The sequence below is a fragment of the Sminthopsis crassicaudata genome, chromosome 4 (assembly GCF_048593235.1).
Source record: "Sminthopsis crassicaudata isolate SCR6 chromosome 4, ASM4859323v1, whole genome shotgun sequence".
Taxonomy (NCBI): Eukaryota; Metazoa; Chordata; class Mammalia; order Dasyuromorphia; family Dasyuridae; genus Sminthopsis; species Sminthopsis crassicaudata.
In genome coordinates, this window is record NC_133620.1 from 71,841,043 (window position 1) to 71,858,144 (window position 17,102).

General features: G+C 35.7%; 1 protein-coding gene across 1 annotated transcript in view; it reads right to left on the minus strand.

Moving 5' to 3' along the window:
• Window positions 1-17,102, minus strand: part of SHCBP1L (SHC binding and spindle associated 1 like) — a 44,835-nt gene that overhangs the window by 4,428 nt on the left and 23,305 nt on the right. The window contains exons 6-7 of the mRNA XM_074308549.1: window positions 16,962-17,067; window positions 5,988-6,141 (exon numbers count right to left, since the gene is read on the minus strand). Coding sequence (XP_074164650.1) covers window positions 5,988-6,141; window positions 16,962-17,067 — 260 coding nt within the window. The remainder of the gene's footprint in view (window positions 1-5,987; window positions 6,142-16,961; window positions 17,068-17,102) is intronic.

The following is a 17,102-nucleotide window of genomic DNA, read 5'->3' on the forward strand; positions in this document are numbered from 1 at the left end:
TTGCCTGAGCTGCATATTAAAGAAAAAAGGACTTTATGAGGTAAAAACAAGAAGGAAATGCATTTCAGGTATGTGGGACAGCCACTTCAAAAGCATGGAAACAGGAGATGAAATGTCAACAGTATGGGAAGTAGAGGCCAAAATTGTAGGTTAGGGCTACAAATTTAAAGGACTTTATGAGCTAACCAATATTCATGTTTTATCTAAGAACTAATAGGGAATCATTGGAGTTAACTGATTCCTCTGACTCATATGATCTTTGAATCACTTTGATATCAGAGTGGGAAAAGACAAGAGAGAACCACAAGAAAATAGTAGCAAGAAAAGTCAGCAAGGAAAATGGTATCCAGAACCAAGAATGTGTTTAGTAGTGTCAAATACAGCAGATAAGGACTGAGAAAAGATTGTAAGATTTAGCAATTAAGATCATAGTAACTTTGGAATTAGGTGTTGAGCTCCATGGTGAGAAGAGAAGCCAGATTGCAACAAAGAAAAGAGATTTCAGGAGCTTAGCTACCAAAAAAAAAAAAAGGCAGGGGGTGGGGAGCCCTCCCTGAGGGGTGGCAGTGGACTAGGTCTAGGGTTTTTTTGTATGTTTTTATTTTTATTTTTTAAGAATGAATCCTATTTGAACACATTTGAATAAAGTACAGAAAAGAACCTATAGAGGGCAAAAGATAAGACAAGATGAATAAAGATCAATCTACTGGAAGAGCTGGATCAGCTAATCAATAAGCATTTATTAAACACTTATTGTATGCCGAGCACTTTGCTAAGCTCTGGAAATACAAAGACAGGCAAGGTAGTCCCTGATCTTCAAGGAACTCACAATCAATTGCTTATGTGGAAGCCCTATCTTTGGCAAGGAAGACCACCTCTTTGTTAGAGAATGGGAAAAAAAGAAAGTAGACTTTTGTTGTCTGTGAGTTTTGTTTTTTGTTTGTTTGTTTTTCTGAGGCTGGGGTTAAGTGACTTGCCCAGGGTCACACAGCTAAGAAGTATTAAGTGTCTGAGGCCAGATTTGAACTCAGGTCCTCCTGAATTCAAGGCTGGTGCTCTATCCACTGCGCCACCTAGCTGCCCCCTTAGACTTTTGTTGTCAAGGAATTTTGAGATGTCAAGGAAAAAAGAATGCCAAATGGTCTCAAATATTTCAGTAAAGTATGAGGTCCTCAACTGAGAAGAGAGGAAAAAAGAGTTTTAGAACGCTTACAGAGCAAAGAGGTTTGAAATTGTTTTGTAGAGAGTGAGATAAGCAATCATTTAGGAATAAAAGAATTGTCTTTGCTGTAGTGAGGATCCAATTATGTAACATACTTTTCTAATGCAGTTTTTTAATATGTCTTTTTAAGCATTTATTTTCTTTTACTTCCCTCTCCTTCCAACCCTCCACTAAACAACAATAAACAAAATCCCATTGTAAAAATATGTAAAGTTAAGCAAAGCAGTAAATTCATGCACTGGGGCATATCCAAAAATATGTTTCATTCATCTATCATTTAGGAAATGCATGGCAATTTCATTCCTTTGAAAACATGATTTTTCATTGCTTTGTTTAAAGTTCTCAATTCTTTTAAAGCTGATTTGTACTGGTTAGCATGATTATGAGACCTCTAGCAATTGAAATAGAGAAGGTGAATTATGGGAGTATTTCAGAGCAGAGGTTTGGAAAGTGATGGACAAAAGTGAAGAGGTAACCGCAAAACTCTGAAAAATCCTTAAAGGAGAAAACTTTCTTTGACTCTATCTCAGTGAGGGGACTTCACCTCAAACACAAAGTTTCATCTTTGTTATCTGGGTGGGGACAGCTCAGTCCTGAAACCCATTGAATTCAATTCAAATTCTAACCCTGGCTGAACCCAGCCAAGAGCCAATCTGGGACTCCACCCATAAGCCCCCTTCAGCTTGTAGCCAAAACCCCCTATAATAAAAGAGCCAGACTGCAGCCCTCTCTTTGCAGAAGGTTTAAACATGCCAGCAGCATGCCTGGCACCCTGCCTGGTACCCCAAAGAATGCCCACTGGAATGTTTCCAGTGTCCTCCTCTCTTTATCCTCACCTATTTCCTTAACCTTATTTCCAATTCCCATAATAAACCTCTTTTATCAATCTAGGTTTTCAGGTCTGTAAATTCCTTTACACAGAACTGCTTGCACCACTACTAGACCTCATTTTCATTTGGGTACTCCAAATCTAACCTCATCAAAAGGACAAGATGACAAGGGATTCAAGAGCAGAGGACAATGTAAAGCTGAAATGGCTAATAACTGAATCTCCTAATGGAAGGGCAGGAGTTATGAAGAAAAAGATGTGAAATTGGTGCTAAAGTCCTTGAAAAAGCAGGAAAAATTAGGGGGTTGATACACTAGTCACTATAATATGGATTGGGGGTTAGGAGTAGATTTAATTAAATGGACTTCAAAGGAAGAAAGGATGCTGAACAACAGGGACAATCTGGAAGTGACAGCAGAGAAGCAAGAAGTATCATGATTTCTCTATATGAGAGAAAAGCCAGCACTTAAGAGGAAAATGTCATGTCATCAGGGAGGAGCCAAACCTCAATGAGACCTAGTAGGTGGAAGGAGTGTAAGGCAGAATGGTCTCGGGTGAAGGGGTAGGGCTGAAAAGGGATGTGAATGTGTAGGGCTGGGAAGGTTGGGATAAGAGAATCCAGGGAGTTAAGGGAAATGTTTATTAAAATACCTGTTCTATATATGAAGACTCCTAAAGTCCTATGATCTACAGTCAGAACATAAAATAAGGCATGAAAATATTTTCAGAACACAAAGGACTGTAGGTGATTTTTAAAGCGTGAATTTATATAGCCGTGGCTAAATAAAGATATATTCCTTCAGTGGGATGTATTCCTTTACTGATTTAATATCTATAATCAAGTATCAATTGGTTCTAGAGAAAAAGCTAATAGTCATAAAAGGACTTAAGAGGAAGTTATACATCTTGAAATAAGTCACAAATGTAACCCAAGCTAATATGTGACTTCTTGTTGATGTTTGCCCTTCATTCTCGAAAAGGACCATGACCTCAGGGTGGTGACACCATGACACACAAGTGAATTGGATTTCAGTGAGAGGGAGCTGGGCAAAGTCCTGTGCCCTCACTTTCCCCTCCAGAGCCATCTAGGTCCAGTGGCAAGATATAGATCAGAATAACTGAAGATGACCCTAGATACATGCAGTGGGAGACCTTGGTCTTTTTAATCTAAGATCTTTCAACAGCTCTCAGCTTGACTGAGGAAGTCACATTCAGTGATTAAAGCTAGATATCAAGACCAAGAATCTCCCCCCTTTCACCTAGTCCAAAAAAATATGAAATGAATGAATGAATCTGAGAGGGGAAGATCCTCAGGGTTTCTGGCCAAAGCAGAAATAATTGCTATTTTCATTCAGCCAGTGTGTGGAGGTAGCTGGGCAGCGCTAGTGTGAACATTGGATAGGTGCCTCCTCTCCCTTTCTCCACCTGGGAGATGCCCACCCTGGGGTCACTGATGACATTTCCAGCTTCTCTTTGTGTTCCTCTGGGTGCCTGGAGTGATGGCTGCCCTCCGGTTTCTGTGCAGGGTAACCCCTGGATCACTAGAGATGTTGGCTAGGACAGCAGACTAGAGGGGAAGCGGGACTGGACTGGGGCTTAGAGTGGGCAGCAGTGGGTGAAGCCAGACCTTGGCTCTTCCTTGTGAGTGTGGACTCCCCTTCACCCTGTGGCCTTCATGACACTGGCAGTTGTGAAGGAACCCCAAAGCTAGGAAGGAGACTGCATCACACATCAGCCCAGAGGGACAGAAGTACCTGAGAACTCAACCCCAGGGACTTCCAGGGGAACTCAGGCAGAGCTGGATGGGGGGGTAGCCATACCCCCCCTGTTAATGGCATTTCACTGCTCCTACAAGGGCTGCAGGTGCAAGGTGTCACCCCTTGACCTTTGGCACTGTAATTGTCAAAGGGTCCAGAATGAGGACTATGCAAGACCAGTTAGAAGCCAGCCTTTAACTCTGTGTGAGCTGGACACAAAGGCATGGATAAAGTCTTTATAACTGTAGCCTTCAGCCCACCCTCCTCCATTCCCATAGTCGCTCCCTTGGAAAGTGAGACAGAGAAGGGAATTTATGAATCCCACGTTGTCGTTCTGACTCAGCCAAGGAGAGGGAGCTTGGGGAACTGGCTAGCTTGCTACCATTTGTTCTTAGACCTCTGTAGACGTCCCTTCTGCTACACAGTCTCCCTTTAAGCAGACTGGATCCCTTCTTCACGTTGCCTGGGCTCCCCTCCCATGTCATGGATGTGCTCAGAGATGTAGTGGTGAAGCCAGGAGGTCCCTTTGACCCTCTGGGCCTGGGAGGTACAGGAACCTTCTGGCCACAGCTCTATTAAGAGATTGCTTGATGCTGACCACACCCTTTGATTAGTTCGGGCAGATAGTTATTTTCTTGGGGACCAAATGGTACTTCTTAGGCTATGAGTTCTGGTCAGGTTCTCTTTCTACACTGGCACTTCACTCTCTATATTGGAAATATTTATTTATTTATTACATGGTTCTTGGGAATAGGGGGTGTTGGAACTAGAATAAGGAGGAACCTGGGACTGCCCTTAGCCTGAGACTTTTTCTGGAACTATGAGGTTCCTTCAGACATAGGACCTAAGAGGCTAAAGTATTTCAGGTCCTCACACCTTCCCCGTCCCCTTCCTCCCTTTTCCCCCCTTCAGTTGGAGGCACTCCTAGGATACCCAGGGGTCTACCAGATCTTCGTGCCTCCCTTTCTGCCACTTCTTCCAATGTCTCCCTTTAGAAGTGTGAGCTTGAATATACTGTGCTTTACACTGGAAGTGTGCTAAAGAAATCTCTGTGTACATGAAGACAATAAAAAGCATCAGGCCAAAAAAAAAAAAAAAAAAAAAAAGGACCCAAACAATGAGCTAAGGGAACTTGGCCTAGGACTAGGTGCAACAGTGTATTAAAAAAAAAAAAATTAACAAATTAAAAAAAAACCAAAACTGGGAGTTTTTTGAGTCAACAAATTTGAATTTATATCCTAAATGTAGTTTTTATTATCTAAATGATCATGGACAAAAGTCTCTTAACCTCTCCAACTTTCAGTTCCTTTATCTGTAAAACAGGGCTATAAAAATACATTACTTTTCTTACAGCTCTGTGAGAAAAGTGATTTGTAAACTTTATCTTGATTAGTTATTACACTGATTTTCAGAATATTGTTGCTATCATCAGTTGTAATACTACAATTTAAATGTAAAAAAAATCTGGTAATATTTGTACTAGATACATTTTTAATATGTAGGGAATGCTGAAGATCCATCTATATTCAAGACTAGAACAAATAATTAGTTAATAACAGTTCTGGATCTAAAAAAAAACTGGCTTCTCCATTCAATTTAAGAAATATTTTGTTTTTATGTGAATTTATGTTATTGGGTGTTTTTTTTTGTTGTTGTTGTTGTTTTTTAATTAAGCGAGATTAATAGTAGAAGAAGAATTAAATTCAAACTCTTTCTCTGGTAGTGAACTAGGAATACTACAGAATACAGATGTGAAAGGCTATTAATCACATCAACTAACCTTCTCACTTAACCGGAAACTATAGCCCAGCCTCATGCAGGCAGTAGAGAAAAGCTAGAATTACAACCCAAGTGCTGACTCCCAATCCAGTCCCTTCTCCCTTCATCCAGTACTTGGTGGACTTTGGGGAACTCTTTTAAAGCCCAACACCTAAATTAAGAGATTGTCTGCATTCTCAAGGAGGGAATTCTCACATTAATACAATCACATATCTTTGATGTAGTAGTAAAAGTTTAAATTCTTAAAACTAATTTCTTGGGGCTAAAAACTACATCAAAGCTGACACAAAATTATATCTCTAGAATTTGTTTTCCCCATTTCTAATCATGGAATTAAGCAAAAGTTTTGGAATATATCATTAACTCTATTGTCAAGAATAGAATAAAGAGTTAGGCTAACCTTTAATAATGATGTCATCAGTCAATAAGGCAAGATTGGTAGCTTGATATTCTCCTGGAAAAATGACCACTGTGTCACCACTGTAACAGCTATCCAAAGCCAGATCTAAATCATCATGTTGTTGGAGAAGTGTGTCTGAGGATAAGTCTTTAACCTGAAAAGAGAAAAAATTAACACTGGATATCTAGTAGTAGATTTACTTAATGAACTTATGTAGGATTATAGGATATAGAACAAGGAGGTAATTTAATAGATCACAAAACCTTATCCTTCCATTTTCTGATGAAGAAATAAGAGGGAAGTGATTGGCCCAAGATCAGCAAGCAGTAAGGCAGAGATCAGTCTTAAACCCAAGTCCTTTGAGTTCGAATTCCACTTTCAGTAAATCACACTCCTACTTTTTGAGTGCCCTCAACTCCTTGATCCTTCTTATATCCCCCATCAATAACTAATTTCTTACCAAGACCTTTCCATTCCCAATGCCATGAAGGCATTGGTTCTTGCCTTCTGGCTGGTCTCCCTTATCTCCCCACTCCAGGCCATCCTCTCCCTCAGTCATCAAAGTGATCTTCCTAAAATTCAGATCTGACCCTAATACTCAACTATTAAATAAATTCCAATGATTTCTGGCTGCCAGGGTCACATATAAAACTTCGGCCTGGTTTTCACAGCTCTTCTCATAACCGCATCCCTATCTACCACCTCCCAACTGCTCAGCCGCATAGAGGGAGCCAATGGCCTCCTCTCTGTTCCTCCAGTCCCCAGCCCCACAGACTTTTCAACTGTCCCCCAGGTCCAGAATTTTCTCCCTCCTCCTCTCCTCCTCCTCTTGTCCCCTTGTTTTCTTAGCTTTGTAACTAAAGGGACTCTGCAAGAAACTTTTCCTATTCTTTCATGTCAGCTGCCTTTCCTGTCTCCAAATTTATCTATGTTGTATTGTAAACGGTTGTTTTCAAGTCATCTTCCCCACTAAATGATGAATGAGGGCAAAGGAAGTTTTTGCCTTTCTTATCTCCAGGGTTTACTGAAGTTTCTTAAACATAGTATGCGTTTAATAAATGCTTGTTAGCTTATTTAAAAAACAACAATTTGAATTTTTTTTTTATTTTAGGAACCATGTCTGCTATAACTAGTAGCATAGACTGCTACTTCAGCAACTATATCATCCTAGATGACAAAGGTTTTTTTTTTGAAAGCCAAGATCCCAAATACTAGAAGATGGATTTTTAACTATATGTGTGTGTGTATATATATATATACATACACACACACACACATATGCAAATTAAAACAATTCTGAGATATCACCATTCATACCTTCCAAATTGGTTAGTATGACAAAAAAAGAAAAAGAATTTTAAATGTTAGAAGAGATGAGGGAAAATGTGGACACTTAAAAATGCACTATGTAATGTGGAGTTGTGAACTGATCCAATAATTCTGTAATTTGTAACTATGCCCAAAGGGCTATTAACTCAACATACTGTTAAGTTGCAATACTACTAGATCTGTATCCCAAAGAAATTTTTAAAAACCACCTATATGTACAAAAATATTTATATCAAGTCTTTTTATGGTAGTGAAAAATTAGAATTTGTGGAGATGCCCATCAATTGGAGAATGGCTGAAAAAGCTGTGGCATTTGAATGTAATGAAACACTATTGTGTTATAAGAAATGATGAGCAGTCAAACTTCAGAAAAACCAGGGAAGACTTACATGAACTGATGCAAAGTTAAGTGAACATAACTGGGAGACCATTATACAAAGTAATGGCAGTATTATATAATGATCAACTAGGAATGTCTTAGCTATTATCAGCAATACAAAGATCTAAGACAATTCCAAAGACTGATCATGAAAAATGATATCTGTTTCCAGAAAAGAAACTAATGGAGTCTGAATGAAATTTTGAAAACAGACGTTACTTTTTTTTAATAGTTTTTTTGATTTGAGTCTGTATTTTCTTTCCCACTGTAACTAATAAGGAAATATGTTTTGAATTTATCTGTACTTTTTATTTTTCCCCTCAAGGCAACTGGGGTTAAGTGACTTGCCCACAGTTACACAGCTGAATTTGAACTCAGGTTTTCCTGACATCAGGGCTGCTGCTCTATCTACTATGTCATCAGTTGCTCCTGGAAATATGTTTTGCATGAATTCATATGTATAATCCTATGTTGAAATTGTATTCATATGTAAAGTAGAAAAAAATTAAATTTTTTTAAAATTTGAAGAGTTTTTATTTTTCTAATTACAAGATAAATTTTCAACACTTACATTTTTGTAAGATTTTGAATTCCAAATTTTTTTTCTCCTTCCCTTACTTCCCCTCTCCCAAGACAGCAAAGTGATATAGATTATACATGTACAGTCATTTTCAACATACTTCCATATTAGTCATATTGTGAAAGAAAAATCAGAACAAAAGGGAAAAACTATAAGAAGAAAAATCAAATAAAAAAAACTTAAAAATAGTATACTTCAATCTGCATTCAGTCTCCATAGTTCTCTCTCTGCATATGGATGGCATTTTCTATCTCAAATCTATTGCTTAGAATCACCTCATTGTTGAAAATAACCAAGTTGAAGATGATCACACAATTTTGCTGTTATTGTGCACAATGTTCTCCTGGTTCTGCTCACTACACTCAGCATCAATTCATATAAATCTTTCCAGGATTTTCTGAAATCAGCCTGCTCATTATTTCTTTTAATTTAAAATTTTCCCATTTACATGTATAATAAACCCAACACTTTCTTATTATATATATATATATATATATATATATATCTTTTTTTTTTTAAAACACCATATTTCCTTATGTTGGGAGAGAAACTTAAGAACAAAAAGGAAAAACCATGAGAGAAAAAAAAAAGAAGTGAACATAACATATTGATTTACATTCAGTCTTCATCATCCTCTTTCTGGATGCAAATAGCACTTTTCATCCAAAGTTTTTTAGGATTGCATTGGCTCATTGACCCCCTGAAAAGAACCAAGTCTGTCATGGTTGATGAGTATCTCAATAATCTTGCTGTTGCTGTATACAAACATTTTCCCGATTCTGCTTCTTTTGCTCAGCATCAGTTCATGTAAATCTTCCCAGACCTTTCTAAAATCAATCTATTCATCATTTTTTATAAATCAATAATCTTCTACTACTTTCATATGCCATAGCTTATTCAAAGCATTCTCTAACTGATGGGCATCCACCAGATTCCTTGCCATTACAAAAACAAAAACAAAAAAAAAAAAAACCCTGCTACAAGCTTTTTTGTATATGTGGATCTTTTCCTCTCTTTTATGATCTTTGAGATACAGACCCAGAAGCTGCTGGATCAAAAGGAATGAACAGCTTTATAGTCCTCTGGGCATAGTTCCATAGTGTTCTCCAGAATGACTAGATCAATTCACAAATTCCATCAACAATGTATTAATGTCCCAGTTTTCCCACATCCCCTCTAATATTTATCATTTATCTTTTCCTGTCATCTTGGCCAATCTAATGGGGTTGAGGTGATAGCTCAAAGTTATTTTAATTTGCATTTATTTCTCTAATCAATACTGATTTAGGGCATTTTTTTCATATGACTATAGATGGCTTTAATTTCTTCATCTGAAAACTGTCTCTTCATATCTTTTGATCATTTTTCCCATTTTTTTTTTTTTGCTGAGGCAATTGGGGTTAAGTGACTTGCTCAGGGTCACACAGCCAGGAAGTGTTAAGTGTTTAAGGACAGATTTGAACTCAGGTCCTCCTGACTTCAGGGCTGGATAGAAATCCACTGTACGACCTGGCTGCCTTCTTAATCATTTGTCAATTGGGAAATAACAACTTATAAAATTTAAATCAGTTCTGCATATTTTAGAAATGATGCCTTTATCAGAACTTGTACTTGCTGTAAAAATTGTTCCCTAGTTTTTTGCTTCTTTTCTGATCTTGGCTGCATTGGATTTGTTTGTGGAAAAACCTTTTCAATTTAATGTAATCAAAATTACATTTTGCATTTTACAATGTTCTCTATTTCTTGTTTGGTCATAAATTTCTCCCTTCTCCAAAGATCTGACAGGTAAACTATCCCTTGCTCTTCTAATTTGCTTAAAATGTCTAATTATATATGAAGTCATGTGAAACATATTTCCAAATTAGTCTTGTTCCAAAAAAATTTTTTTTAAATAAAAAAAATAGAAAAAATAAAATTAGAACAAAAGTATGCTTTAATCTGTTCATCAGTCCTCCCATTGGGTATATATAGCATTTTTCTTCTTAAGTCCTTTGGAACTGTTTTGGATCACTATATTGATCAGAGCAATTAAATATTTTACAATCAATTATTGTTACAATATTATGAGCATGGATTCTTAAGCATTTCTGTATCAAGGACTCTTCTGGCAATCTAGTAAAACTACTAGATACCTTCTCAAGAATAATATTTTTAAATACATAAAAATAAAACATTCAACATTACAAAAGAAAACCATTATAATGAAATAAAGATGTCTTTTTTCCCCCAACCTAGTTCACAGATCCTCTGAAACTCATGTTCATGGGCTTTAGGTAAAAAAAAAAAAAAAAAAAAAAAAAGTGCATAGCTTTTTATCTTTGTTACTGTCCCATCTTATTTACAAGGCAAGCATAATTTTAAAATCATTTGGATAAGCATTTCTTCATTTCATTTCTTCATTTTATAATTCATTTCTATTTATGTAAAACAGTTTAAAAACAGTGAGAAAAATAAAGGTTGTATCTTGTTAATTTATTACACTCAGTTATACAACATCAGGTTATGAAAGAACCTCAGAATCAGGTATTGTCATGGATGAAAGGGTAACGGAAAAACTGATGAAATTATTGCTTACCACATCACATTACGATCTACTTGCTACTCTTTCCAAATTATAAACTTCCTAACTATAAAACTTTATAAATTCTTGAAATTCCTTAAAAAGCATTTTACTATGAAATTAATTCTTATTTTATTTATAGTTTAGGGACTTTAAATAAGTTGTCTGCAAAGGATGACTACTAGTATGTTCTGAAATAAGGAAGAAACTTTTAACTTAATGAATAAGAAATGAAAAGTTGGGACAGCTAGGTGGTGCAGTGGATAGAGCACCAGCCCTGAAGTCAGGAGGACCTGAGTTCAAATATAGTCTCAGACACTTAATACTTACTTCCTAGCTGTGTGACCCTGGACAAGTCACTTAACCCCAATTGCCTCAGCAAAGAAAAAAAGAAAGAATTGAGCCATTCCAGAAATTAGATATGGACCCACACTTAACACCATATACCAAGATAAGATCAAAATGGGTCCCTGATTTAGGCATAAAGAATGAGATCATAAATAGATTAGAGGAACAGAGAATAGTCTACCTCTCAGACCTGTGGAGGAGGAAAGAATTTATGACCAGAGGAGAATTAGAGATCATTATTGATCACAAAATAGAAGATTTTGATTACATCAAACTAAAAAGTTTCTGTACAAACAATACTAATGCAAACAAGATTAGAAGGGAAGTAACAAATTGGGAAAATATTTTTAAAAACAAAGGTTCTGACAAAGGTCTCATTTCCAAAATATATAGAGAACTGACCCTGATTTATAGGAAACTAAACCATTCTCCAATTGATAAATGGTCAAGGGATATGAACAGACAATTCTCAGATGATGAAATTGAAACTATTTCCACTCATATGAAAGAGTGTTCCAAATCACTACTGATCAGAGAAATGCAAATTAAGACAACTCTGAGATACCACTACACACCTGTCAGATTGGCTAAAATGACAGGAACAAATAATGATGAATGTTGGAGGGGATGTGGGAAAACTGGGACACTGATACATTGTTGGTGGAGTTGTGAAAGAATCCAGCCATTCTGGAGACCAATTTGGAATTATGCCCAAAAAGTTGTCAAACTGTGCATACCCTTTGACCCAGCATTGCTGTTATTGGGATTATATCCCAAAGAAATACTAAAGAGTGGAAAGGGGACCTGTATGTGCCAAAATGTTTGTGGCAGCTCTTTTTGTTGTTGCTAGAAACTCGAAGTTGAATGCATGTCCATCAGTTGGAGAATGGTTGGGTAAATTGTGGTATATGAAGGTTATGGAATATTATTGCTCTGTAAGAAATGACCAGCAGGAGGAATACAGAGAGGCTTGGAGAGACTTAAATCAACTGTTGCTGAGTGAGATGAGCAGAACCAGAAGATCACTATACACTTCAACAACAACACTGTATGAGGATGTATTCTGATGGAAGTGGAAATCTTCAACATAAAGAAGATCCAACTCACTTCCAGTTGATCAATGATGGACAGAAATAACTATACCCAGAGAAGGAACCCTGGGAAGCGAATGTGAATTGTTAGCACTACTGTCTATCTACCCAGGTCACTTATACCTTCGGAAGCTAATAATTAATGTGCAACAAGAAAATGGTATTTACACACATATATTGTATCCAGGTTATATTGTAACACATGTAAAATGTATGGGATTACCTGCCATCGGGGGGAGGGAGTGGAGGGAGGGAGGGGATAATTTGGAAAAATGAATAAAATAAATAAATAAATAAAATAAAATAAAATAAAATTGTTTAAAAAAAAAAAAAAAAAAAGAATTGAGCCATTCTTCTTTCTTCCAAAATTATAAGGCAGACAACCTACAATATGCTATCTTCCCTGTGAGGAATAATTTATATGGACAGAAATCAAAGAAAATTTGTTGTATCAGAGAATCTAAAATTAATTTAATGCAACTTGATGAAGAAAGATGGACATTTTGCAGGAACGTAAAATTATCCTTAGGTTTTTTTAGAGTTTTCTTGGCATAATTTTTCCCATAGATGTTTAAAAAGGTTTGCCAAAATAAAACTGCTTCTACAAATATGAATATTTACCTACTTAAAAGTGAAGTTTTTAGTAAAGTCTTTCTACTCAAATAGTCATGTTAGGAAAAAAAATAACATTTTAAAAATTCAATTTTTTAACTGAATTCAATTTAAAAATTTTAAAATTAAAAAACAAATAAATTTTCCTAATTGTTAAAACACATTCATAAAATAATTTACTAATTTACCAAAAATTACCCTTTCCCTTAAGAGTAATTGATAATTTTTTCAAATTGATCTGTTATCACATTAATTTGTTAATGCCCTCTAACAATGCATAGTGCAATTCATCTCCATCATGTGCAATTCCTATTCATGTTCTTTCTGTAAATTCACCCTCAGTATGTGCCATACATGCTGGAGGCCTTTCCACTGTACACTTCATATCATGAAGATACCTTGGCTGTTCAGCTCTTATCCCTCATTTTTGCAGGTGACTACTCCATCTTCTCTTCCTTCTCTGACATTAATGACATTAACTCTTATTCTTCAGTTTATCATTGATTATATATTACAGACTCTTCCCAAACATTATGCCTCTCTGTTTGAAAATAATAGTTTCCCATGTCTTGCTGCCATATTATAACACCAAGACAAGTGCCACAAAAATGAGCCTTTGGTTTTATAACATAATGATAAAGAAACATCATCTCCAGGGCTAAGGGTCCGGCAGATTTATAAATTATCATTTTTTAAAAAATCCTTCCTGGATCGGTTTGGTCAACTAAAAACTGATTCTTTGCTTAGATCTGGAGTTTATTTTATCATGTTTTGTTTTATTTCTATACTTTTAAAGCACAGTGTTATTATATATACTTGAAAATACTAATATAAATGTCAAAATTCATTTGGAAGAACAAAAGGTCAAGAATATCAAAAGAATAAATAGGTGCAAAAAGTAAAGGAAAAGAGGTTTAGCAGTACCAGATCTTAAACTGCCTCATTATCATACGTATTTTACACATCACATATATAAAATCAAAACTAAAAATTAGAAAAGAACAGAGCAGATATACAATACACAATAGTAAATTATTTTAGCAGCACTTCACTATTTGGCAAAAATTGTTGGGAAAACTAGAAAGCACTCTGAAAGATACTGGAAATAGCCCAATATTCAGACTATTTATCAAGATAAGGTCAAAACAAATACAGATCTAGTTGTAAAGGAAGATATGATAAATAAATCAGAGGCTCACTTGGCTCTGATGGCTCAGAGTGAGTATAAATAACAACCGATTCTGTTCTAGCCAGAAAACTCTGAGGATCTTCCCTGACCCAATTGACTTTTTTGAAGGCAAAGTAAACTATCTTTTCGTCAATTCTTACCTAGCCTTTTAACTACTGAAAGGGTGCTGCTCCCGACAAATTAAAATCTGGGAAAGACCTTAGCTTAAAAAAAACCAAGGTCTTCCACTGAATCTGGGGCCATCCTATATCTCACAAATAGACTCAAATGACTCTAGAGGATAAGAGTACAAGCTAATTGACTTTGCACAGCTCTGCCTCAATTAAATCCAATTTGCTTACAAGTCAAAACATTACCTTCCCGATATCATTGAACCTCTTGGAGGACAAAGGACAAACAACCACAAGTAAATTAAAAGAACAAAGAACACATTATTTGTCAGACTTATGTACAGGAGAAGAATTTATGAAAAACAAGAAATAGAGAGCATTGTGGGGTATAAAATAGATTATCTTTGAATACCTGAAATTAAAAATTATATAAACAAAAGCAATGTTGCCAAAATTGGAAAGAAAGCAGAAAATCAGAAAAAAATTTTCATGGACAATTTCTTTTTGGTCTCTTATCTGAAATATAAAGAGAACCTTGTCCAGTTTTTAAGAATGTTATTCCCCAATTGATAAATAGCCAAAGGTTATAAAGAGCAGTTTTTCAATGAAGAAATCAAAGCTATAGTTAGTCATATTTTTTTTTAAGTGCTTTAAAATCATTACTGATTAGAGAAATTAAACATCTTTGAGATATCTCATATCTGTCATATTGGCTAGTGACAGAAAGGGAAAGAGACAAATGTTGGAGGGAATATGGAAAAATTGGAAGACTAATTCTTTGTTGGCATAACTTTTAACTAATCCAACTATTTTGGAGAACAATCTGAACTTATGTCCAAAGAGCAAAAAATTGTGTATACCCTTTGACTTAGCATTACCACTTATTAGGTGTATTTCTCAAGATGATCAGGGTAAAAGGAAAAAACCGATGTGTTCTAAAATATTTAAATAGTAGCTCTCTTTGTGACGGCAAAGAAATAAAAATTGAGAGGATGCCCATCATTTAGGGAATGGTTAAACAAGTTGTGTTATATGATTATAATACTAATGTGCTATGAGAAATGATGAGCTAGTTGATTTTAGAAAAACATGGAAAAGACTTGCACAAAATAATGAAGAGTTAAATGAGCAGAATCATGAACACTGCACAGTATCAGCAATACTGTTCAAAAAATATCTGTTAATGACTTAAGCTTTATGAGTATTATAAATAAATCAACTACAATGGACATATGTTATACCTGAGTTTGTGATATATGTGTGTATAAAATGGTGGCTTTCTCTAGTGTGGGTAGGGAGGAAATACTTCAGAACTTAAAATGTGACAAAAAAGTCAATTTAATTTAAAAAAAATGAAAAACAGACCTAATTTTTTCTCCATTAATTTAGAAGGACTTTCCTGCTCTTACTTCTCTCCAATTAGGGTCAATTGTCAAGACTTTATGTGTAGTGAGAAAGTGAAGAGAGTCTCTACTTCAGCATCATAAGAATTCAATTATTTGGTTGTCTGAAAAATGATGATTTATTTTGGAAGGGGCAAAAAGGGAAAGGAGGGAAAATAGAATAAGTATTTATATTTGTGCCAGGCATTGCACTAAGTACTTTTCAAATATTGTTTCATTTAATCCTCACAACTGAGGCAGGTAAATGCTAGTAGAATTCCTATTTTATATATGAAATACTGAGGCAAACAGGTGAAGTGACTTGCCCAGGGTCACACAGTCAATAACTATCTGAGGCTCAATGTGAACTCAGGAATCTCTATCTATTGCACTGCCCCATTGCCTTTTTTGGAATTGGATGATGGAGAAGCAGTCTTATTATCTTATCACATTTATCCTTAATTCTCACTGTGCCCTTTCAGATGACTTCATTTCCTTTGTTTCCCTCTCTTCCTTTTATAAACGTCCTCTACTTTTTCTAGGCAAAATTTTAGTAAATAATCCCCTTTCTTTTTGTCATATAATTTCTGGGTAGTCTTTCAACAGTACTGACTGAAATGCCCTTCCCATCCCAGGTAAAATATATTACTTTTCTACCATTTAAAAACTTCCAAAGATCCAAACTCTTCCAGGAAATTTTCTCCAATCAATTAGCAGGAAAATAGATCACCAATATTATTAAATTCCATGAATTTCCTCTTTCTTTTCCATCTCCACTAAATACTTCTTATTGAACTTATTAATATTTCATCTATCTGGATCCTGTTAACCTTACATTTTAAATTTCTATAAGCCAACAACACTCTCAAATGTCCTTTTAACATTTATCATAGTATACCACAAGCAAAGAAACATTTAATCTACTCAGTTAATGATGAGATAATTAAATCTGAATTAACAAAGGCCTAAAATATACTTCTTATTGCCAGGACTGGCTTTAGCCTTTGCCTTATACCCTGTCTTTGGAAAATTTGCCCACTAAAAAAGGCTTTTGGAGAGGACTCAGGATGTATGCGACTAATCATGTTTATAACACTATAGCTCTTTGAAACGTGTAGCATGACGCAAACATGACTCCTGAACCCATCTGGATGGGCAACCCCATCCTATTTTTCTGTACCTGAAGGTTAATAAAAAATTAATTCAGCCCATGATACATGATGCAGAAACTGGTATAAATATGGGATGCTTTGCCTAGGTTGCTACTGGTTCCAGAAGGACCAAGCCCACCTTGCTGTTCACATTAAAATATGCCTTGACTGAGAACTGACTTGCTCCCAGAAATTCTTTTCCCAAGTGACCCGAATTGATACTGACCGATCCTTATCACTTACCATTTCAGTTGTCATCACCTTTGCTACAATATGAGTTATAGTTTTCCCCAATTCTCTTTTTCCTTTCCTACGCCTCAAAATTCTTGGGAAGAAAGGTCCATGTACTCTGTAATTTAAAAATTCATACATTTATTTAAAGCA